Raw genomic sequence first — 8,602 nt, forward strand, 5'->3', positions numbered from 1 at the left:
TCCCCCTTTCTAACTCCAACTTTCTACAACAATACCCATTCCATTTTTTATTTTACGCTTTCCTATATACCATAACTTAAAACCCGAGTTTTTTTTTGTCATCTTTACCTTCTCGCTTATCCATTTTATCTTTTGTACACATAAAATACTAATTCTTCTTTTAATTATCGTATCTATTATATTTATTGGTTTATTAATGAGAGTTTGTATGTTCTATGTTTCAAAATTTAGACTTTTAATTTTTCTATAATATTTGTTCTTATCCAAGCCGACCCCACCTAGTGGGATAAGACTTGGTTGTTGTAATATTTATTTTATCTAACTTATGGTGTGAGAACTTTTGACTATTTAACACTACACTCAAGTTCTTATGGAGATGTAGTGGTCCTTGCCAATACGTTATCCTATAACGTGAACTCTTACATATTTAATACTATACCCGAGTTCAGAAGATATAGTGGTTTTTATCGAGACGTTACAGTCAGACCCTACAATACGTTTTTTTCGGGAAACAACCTAGCATTATCACAATAGCTGAGATAATGTAGTCAGAAATTAATTAAATATAGAATTAACATTCTTGATTCTGATTGGAATAAGTCATTCTTAGAAGCTATGTTGTGGACCATGAATTTCCCTTTTCTTGTTTTTAACCTATTGGATAGATTCAACTCGTCGAGTCTTTATCATGGTGTCTTATACTAGTACCTGTTGGATAGATTCAACTGGTGGAGTGATAACATTTTGTCTTATATTTGTACATGTTGTACAACTATACTTCTCCAAACTAAGTTGTAACATTTTTGAATCAAAACTGGGGATCATGAATGCTTCGTTGCATGAACGTATGGAAGAATTGTGGTTTTCTGGAATGTTATGGAGACGTCATAATTACTTCCATTGAAGTCATGGCCAATTTTTTGGTCACTCTTGATTACTTAGGTCTCTTCCTTTCCACTATCATTCTGCACTCATTGAATAATGTCAACAAGAAGATTTTTTCTAGGTGGGGCCTTGGATAATCAGTTGGATGGTGATGACAACATTATTGAGGTCGCATCCTTCACTGTCATCTTCCTCATATCTTAGGCAATGCTTGCAAAAGGATTTATAGTCCATGAACAAAAGTATTGCTTTTACCAACCTATCTACGCGGTTCACTAATCCTCAGGACTATGTACTTCCTCATTTCTTTTCCTGTGGTCCTGTAATCCTGCCCATCTGCATCTTCTTTGAGACACATCTAGCACTCAGGTTGCCCATTCCTACGGTGAAACCCTTTGTTGGACATCCATTGCCATTGCTATACCCACAATGTCGGTAGTCGGGTTTACAGGCCTGCAATATCCTATGATGTCACAGGGTCTCATTTCAGCATGCCACCCTCTTCATAGTATCTGCCTTCATCTTGCTTATAGCATGTCTTGCTACTTTTCAAGATCCATTATTCTGTTATCACAATCTGTTTTCATCCATGCGCCTACATCTATTCTTGCTGGACTCGGTGACTTTTGCGATTGGCTTCTCCTTCATCCTAGACCTCCACTGTCTCCAACTTTTTACCACTAACACCTTTTCTCCTTTTCTCCTTTTCTGCTTGCTTCACCTGGATGTTGCCTCAATCAATCACAACCTCTCTGATTCTTTCATGCAGGTGTGTTATACTCTTCTCTAATCTGGTTAGGAACACAATATTTTCCTCTAGTTATTTATTTTTTATATAGAGGCATGACTTTCTAGCCATTAAGCGATATAATAGAAAAAGACTAGGGATCTACTATTCAGCAATGAAGCACATAGTTGAAAATTGATATATAAAAAAAATATATGATATTTCCTTTGAGATTTAATTAGTAGATATTGAAAATTAAAAATCTTGATATCTAATATTCCTAATTTGTAATGATATCTTAGGTAGTGTTTGCGATTATGAAGCCAGAAAATAAAGAGTTGTTTCTGTTTCAGCTCTAGATTTGTGATTTTCTAGTCCATGATCTTCTAATATCTTTGTTTTATATCAGAGTTAGAATAGGCATGTTTATGTTAATGGGAATGAATGTGTATGTGTTTTGTTGTCTTTGCTTCATGTACCATACTAATAGCCGTGCAGAAAATTGCTACAACCTCACTTGCTGTTTAGGATTCTCGTGTTTCTGTTTTCATCTAGCCACTGCAACTCTTTTGTTTAATTGGCTATTATTTCTTAGTTATCTAGGCCTGTTGTTCTTCCTATAGAAATAAAATTCTTTTTGTTTGTATAGTGTATGGTGCTGTATCAGAATGTTTTGCCAGTTTCTAATTAAATGTACAAATGTTCATTTACAATTGGAAAGTTGTCTTACTGGTTGTGGGGTATTATTTTGTCATTCCTGATAATACATACTCCGACTGTTGTAGAATGAGCTAGATCGTTTGGAGATGCCAGCAGCAATTCGACGACGTATTCAATCAGCCATGCCAATACTAGCACCATCTCTTCCTTTGTCGATTCCTTGCCATCTTCCAATTTTGTCTCCAGCTGCAGTCACATCCCTTAGTCCCAGCACACCAAATTCTGGTCTTTACCAAAGAGGCATTCTAGCTCGCATATCTAATAATTTCTCTAGCAGAAACAAGAATTCAGCCTTGCAAGAAATGGAAATGGATATTGATCCCTGGACCTTACTTGAAGATGGCACAAGTTGTGCTTCAGTCTTGATTGGTAGCAGCAATACTTACACAGGTAATGCTAGTGGAGATCATAGCAATCTCAAGGCCTGCAGCTGGCTCAAAGGTTCTGTAAGGGTACAGAGAACAGACCTTACTTATATTGGGGCCCTTGATGAGGATATTCAGCTGAGCTGACCATGAATAGACCACTTTTCATTTGATTTGACTGAAAAAATAGGGTGGTGGTATAATTAAGGATTTGTGGTTTAGATACAGTGATTGTGGGGCCAACATTTTACATTTAAAACATCCACCCAGATAGATTAGCTTCCACCCTGATTTTGCTGCTTAAGCTTGACTTGTACATAAGTGTTCAAGTAAAATGCCCGCCTCCGGAATGGAACCCCAATCCATTTGAATCATTCATTCCGTTGCCATTCTGTTTTGTAATGTGACATTGTGACGTTGTAACATTAGAAAACAAGCTTTGGGAATTATCATTTGGCGGGTGAATCATGATTAGTACATTTCTATCTTTTGTCATTGTGCTAATGTCCTAATATAATATTTGCTTTGTCTTTGTTTGATCCTGACCTGTGTTAGCCTTGGAAAAGTTCTGTTTCGACACGACAGCTCAACTCATGCCAGGCTATAAATTTTTGTGAAAGTTAGATTGCCTTGCTGCTAGCTGCAGTTTTGCTACAATATTTTCTTGATTGTTAGAAGCATGCATAACTAGGTAGCTCAGCTATTCTTTGGTTGTTAGAAGCCAGGCTTGTATCCCATTGTTATTTTGAAGCAACGAAATCTTTTGAAGCAGGCAAGAACAATATGTTTTTGAGACTTCTTTGTAGACTATAAAATATGCTACAAGGCCCCTTGAGACAATAATTTGGTTATGAGAACTGGAAGAGTTGTTGAGCAATGCTAAATTTACTACAGTAAGACAAGTCAGAGATGAAAAAACTTGATCTCGATAGAGAATTCTATTTCAAAAATTTATTATTGAAAGTTTCATTACTGATTTTGAGATGGAAGTATTTTATTTGTAATTTTACAGATGGATTATATAGTTGTTTATAATATATACAATATAATTTTTGTCTATGAATCTATTTATACATTTATATATAATTTTATTTTAAATTTATCATTAAATTTATCTTATAATTTATGTTATATTTTCATCTACTTGTTACTTTGCAAAAATACTAACATATTTTAAATAGATTAAAAATATTTAAAATATATAATTTCTCAATTAAAAAAATTACCGTACATATTATCCAAGTAAATTTAACATTCAATCAAACTATAAATATCTAAATTAAAATTTTAAATCGCATAAGTAATTTAATTTTTTTTATCGCTTATAAGATGATTTATATATACCACCTTGAATCATTTTATTTTCTCTATACCGGTTTTTCTATCTCTATGTCTAGTTCAAAAATCTCGAATTCATCGATCTCTCGTCCTAAATTTTTATTCTATAATTAGATTTTCTAGCCTCTCATAGTGTGCTTTAGAAGAAATTGAACCTTCTTTATGAGTTGACGCAGTTGATAATTATATAAAATATAGATTCGTTACATTAACAATCTCTTAGTGCTAGCTCTATGGATATGGAGGGAGGTACATGCAGGTACACAGGCATCAGACGTATGGTGAGGTAAATCCCAGATCGTCAGTTCCTGAGAATTAATCTTTGACCATTACATCAGAGATGTCATGCGTCCACCGTCTGTGCCACGCCCTGAGAGTTCAGTTGATAATCATATATGTAGTTATTCTAATAGTTCTTGGAACCAATTCTCAATAGATGTAAAATGCTCTATTGGGTGTCTTGACCTTCTCCATGCAAAGAGCTGCTGTGCTAGGGAAAAATGCCTCTTGTGGATTCCTATATAAATATAATTAATGTATCTCCTTCGTAAAATATTTTACCATAATGACCATGAATAGTTGCTCTAGGAGTGGTTAAATAGGGCTTAGTGAATCTTATAATTAAAGCATCAACATCAACCATTATAATTTGTCTAGAGTTTTTTATGTGCTATTTGTATTTAAATAAACATATTTTTTTTAAAAAAAATTATCCAAGACTAATTATTATAGATGTCTATTCCCAATAATTGTGATGGAGAAAATGTCAATTCTAGTTGAGGGCCGACGATATTGGACCACTTGAGATGAACATTATTATGCATTGATCCAATAGAAGAAATTGAACCTATGACATGTTTGGTAATATACCTATTGATGCAGGTAAATTATACTTATGTTTTCGTTATTATTTAGCATGCATTTACTTCTTTATATAAGCATTATTTAGGTTAATTTCTAACTTCTGCATTGATTTCTATTTTTTTCAAGTTACTGCTCTTAGTGATTTATGACGAAGGAACGTGAAGCTCTTGGCATTGGAGCTTATTTGGAGACGAAAAGCTATTAAAGCAACATTTTAGAATGATACACGACTTGACCGTGACACCTTCCACGATTGTGTGCCATCCATGGAAATATAATTGGATTCGGAGTATCGCTTAGAGCTTCCAGCAAGGAACACGACTAGACCTTGGCATTTGCCATGACCGTGTTCCATTCAAGATTTCGGTGAGAGACTTCCTAACATGATCCACGACCAGCCTATGGTGCCTACCACGGCTGTGGATTGCTAGGTCATGATGATTGCATCCTTCGAAAATTTAGGAAATAAAATTGTATTTTGGTAACTTTTGGTGGCTATAAAAGCATCAAGAGCACCTGTTCACGGGATTGCGGGGTTCTCATGTAGGAGACTCCAAAAGAGAGGTGCCTTCGAAGAGATTCAAGGAGCTTGGAGATTCTGCCAGCCAAGGAGCACGTGAAGATTATCCAAAGATGTCATCGACATCTACAAACTAAGTTCTTTCTGCATTTTAATATTTTTTTTAGTTATAGAATGCTTAATGATGTCTTTGTCTTGTTTCTCCATTGTGATGGAGTAACCTCATTAATTCTAGGATTAGCGTGTAACTCGACATTGAATTGACAATTGTAGTTTGTTAATATTCTCTTTTATTTCATGATTTATTTTATCCTTGATTCAATTCTTAGCATACTTAACATGCTAATCAAAAGGCAAACTCCTATATTGGGAGGCAGGATCTCCTGGACCACTTTTAGTGGTCTAGGGGATGTGCCACTCGTATTTACGGTCGGATTGTGATCGCAATCCGGCTGTAAATGGTTACAATCCCTTCTTAGGTTCACCGTCTCCATTAGGTTATAGTTTTTGTTCAGAGCGGGCGGCCGGAGGCCGCCCGGAGGACACCCTCGCTCGGCGCCCAGTAACCTGGCCACTTATCCACCACCGGAGGCTCCGGGCGGCCTCCAGCCGCCTGCTCCGAACAAAAACTATAACCTGGTGAGGACGGTGAACCCAGGAAGGGATCATAATAATTTACAGCCGGATCGTAGCCATGATCCGGCAGCAAATACGAGTGACACATCCTCTGGACCACAAAAAAGTGGTCCAGGAGATCTGTGCTCATATATTGGACCTATAAGAATTTGACTTGAGGGTTTGTTCACGAATATAGTCCAAACTCTCTTGAGGATATCATTGACTATCACGGAGCGTAATGAATCTATCCTAGTTCAACTACCACGAAATATGGGGTGTGTTAGGATAAATTAGGGCTGCAAACGAATCGAGCCGGCTCGCGAGTTTTTCGAGCCGGCTCGAAAAATATTTGATTCGTATTCGAATTTATCGAATTTGAGCCGAACTCGAACATGTTCGAACTTTTTTTTGAGCCGAACTCGAACCCAAATTATATTGTTCGAGCCGCTCGCGAGCCGCTCACGAGCCTTAATATTTATTAATATAAGTTAAATATATATTAAATAAATAAATTTCGAGCCTTTCGAACATATTTTCGAGTAATAATTCGAATAGTTCGCGAACATGTTCGAATATTTCGAGCCGAATTCGAACCCGAACCCTAATTCGAACCGAACTCGAACCAAACATTTTAAAATTTTCGAGCTTCGAATTGAGCTCGAACTCGAATATACCTATTTCGAGCCGAATTCGAGCCTTAAATTTTTCAGCATATTCGGCTCGATTCGATTCGTTTACACCCCTAGGATAAATACACAGGTATATTCACCAAAGGATAGAGCACCTTCAAATATGATTTAATATTGAGGTAAGAGAGGGATTCACAACTATATTCTGTTTCATTAGCTTGCTTCCTTTCACAACAACTCTCTCAAATTTGATTCGTCTAGATAGCCTTTTGTTTCACGTAACTGGAAATCAGTTCCACGATCCCTACGGACGATAATTTTACTACTTAATGATGACCATGCACCTTTGGTTAACACACACCAAATTTTTGCCGCTGTTACCAGGGAGTGTGTAGTTGATATTAGTTTTATTGACAATATGATTAATCTAGATTTCATTTTTTCTTTTTACTGCAATTTTTTGTCTTCTCTTTTATAGACGAACAAGTTTTTCTTGTATGCTAAGGTTTGATAAATCGGGAGTTTTGTTAAATTGAGAGCTAACGGACTCGGTGCATCTGAGGGACGAGGTGCTACGGAAGAGTACGCGGGCAAACGAGAAGGAGGCGCACGACATTTTCGAGGGACGAGAAGTCGGAGTGGAAGATTGCTCAAAGGTCAGAAGTTAGGTTTGGGTGAGCCCTATTCTAGATGGCCGAGATCACCCAAGCGAGTGGAGCTGGAGCGGAATCAGAGTGGAAGACCGAGACCAAAAGTCAACAGGATGTTGACTTTCTTGGGTCCGGGCGCCCGAAACTCTTCTGGGCGCCCGGACTAAGACTTTTATCCAAACTTGATGTGGTGCGAGCTGTTACAATGGGGATAAAATTTTATCCCCTTCCAGCCGTCTAGAACCCTTCAAGGCGCCCTGAACAGGGCTATAAATATAGCCCTGATCCCATAGTCTAGAACAACTTATATACAAGTTTCTTTAAGTGTTCTACGGCTGTGTGTGCTTCCAACGCTTGTAAGAGGCTTCTCCGCCTACGACGAAAAGAGAATTTGAGTAGTGCTTCAGAGTCTTGGATTAACAACCTTCCCGGTTGTAACCAAGTAAAAAATCGGTAGCCTCTTTCTTTTTGCATTTATCAATTCTTTTTTATATAAGTATCCTATTATTTCAAAAGATCAAGAAAGGGTTGTTTGTTATTATTGTGTTGGCAATTAACCCCTTCTTGCCAGCCGCATTGATCCTAACAATTGGTATCAGAGCCAAGTTCACTTCAGAAGGATTAACAGTCATCCGAAGCAAAAGAAATGGCCGGATCTAGCATCTACCCGCCAAAATTTGAGGGAGACTTCGCAATCTGGAAGAAGCGCATGGAGGTATTCTTCAAAATCGACTTCAAAATTCTCTTAAGTATAAAATACAATTTTGTAGCACCTACGGATCAACACGAAGCCGAGAAAGAAGAATACACATGGACGAAGAAGAAGCAAGCCGATTTCGTGGCTAATAAAAAAGCAGAGTTCCATCTACTCAGCGTTCTTCCGCCCAGGAGGTCAGCTGGATCAGAAGATACAACTCCGCCAAAGATCTCTAGAAGAAATTCTTGAAGCTTCACGAAGGTACCTCGGAATCAAAACTGGCTAAGCGAGATATCCTCAGAAGCCAACTGACGAACCTCTGAATGAATAAGGGAGAGAAGGTAGCCCAACTCCATGCAAAAATCAAAGACCTGATCACCCAGCTTAACAAATCTCGGAGAAAATGTAACAAATTGTGACTCTGTAAGGTACGCACTTAACTCCTTTTCGAGAACTCAAGAATGGTCAGCCTTAGTAGATGCTTACTACATCTCTAAGGACCTTGAGGTATGTACTCTTGAAAGATTATTTTCAACTCTTGAACTTCACGAGTCTCGCTGTATAGATTCTTAGTAAATATAGAAATCAA

General features: G+C 37.3%; 1 protein-coding gene across 1 annotated transcript in view; it reads left to right on the top strand.

Annotated features, from left to right (window-relative positions):
• LOC121985338 (mediator of RNA polymerase II transcription subunit 12) overlaps positions 1–3,192 on the top strand; it is a 64,274-nt gene extending 61,082 nt beyond the window's left edge. The window contains exon 14 of the mRNA XM_042538724.1: positions 2,398–3,192. Coding sequence (XP_042394658.1) covers positions 2,398–2,844 — 447 coding nt within the window. The 3' untranslated portion in view covers positions 2,845–3,192. The remainder of the gene's footprint in view (positions 1–2,397) is intronic.
• Positions 3,193–8,602: the final 5,410 nt, after the last annotated feature.

This window comes from Zingiber officinale, chromosome 5B, assembly GCF_018446385.1.
Source record: "Zingiber officinale cultivar Zhangliang chromosome 5B, Zo_v1.1, whole genome shotgun sequence".
Taxonomy (NCBI): domain Eukaryota; kingdom Viridiplantae; phylum Streptophyta; class Magnoliopsida; order Zingiberales; family Zingiberaceae; genus Zingiber; species Zingiber officinale.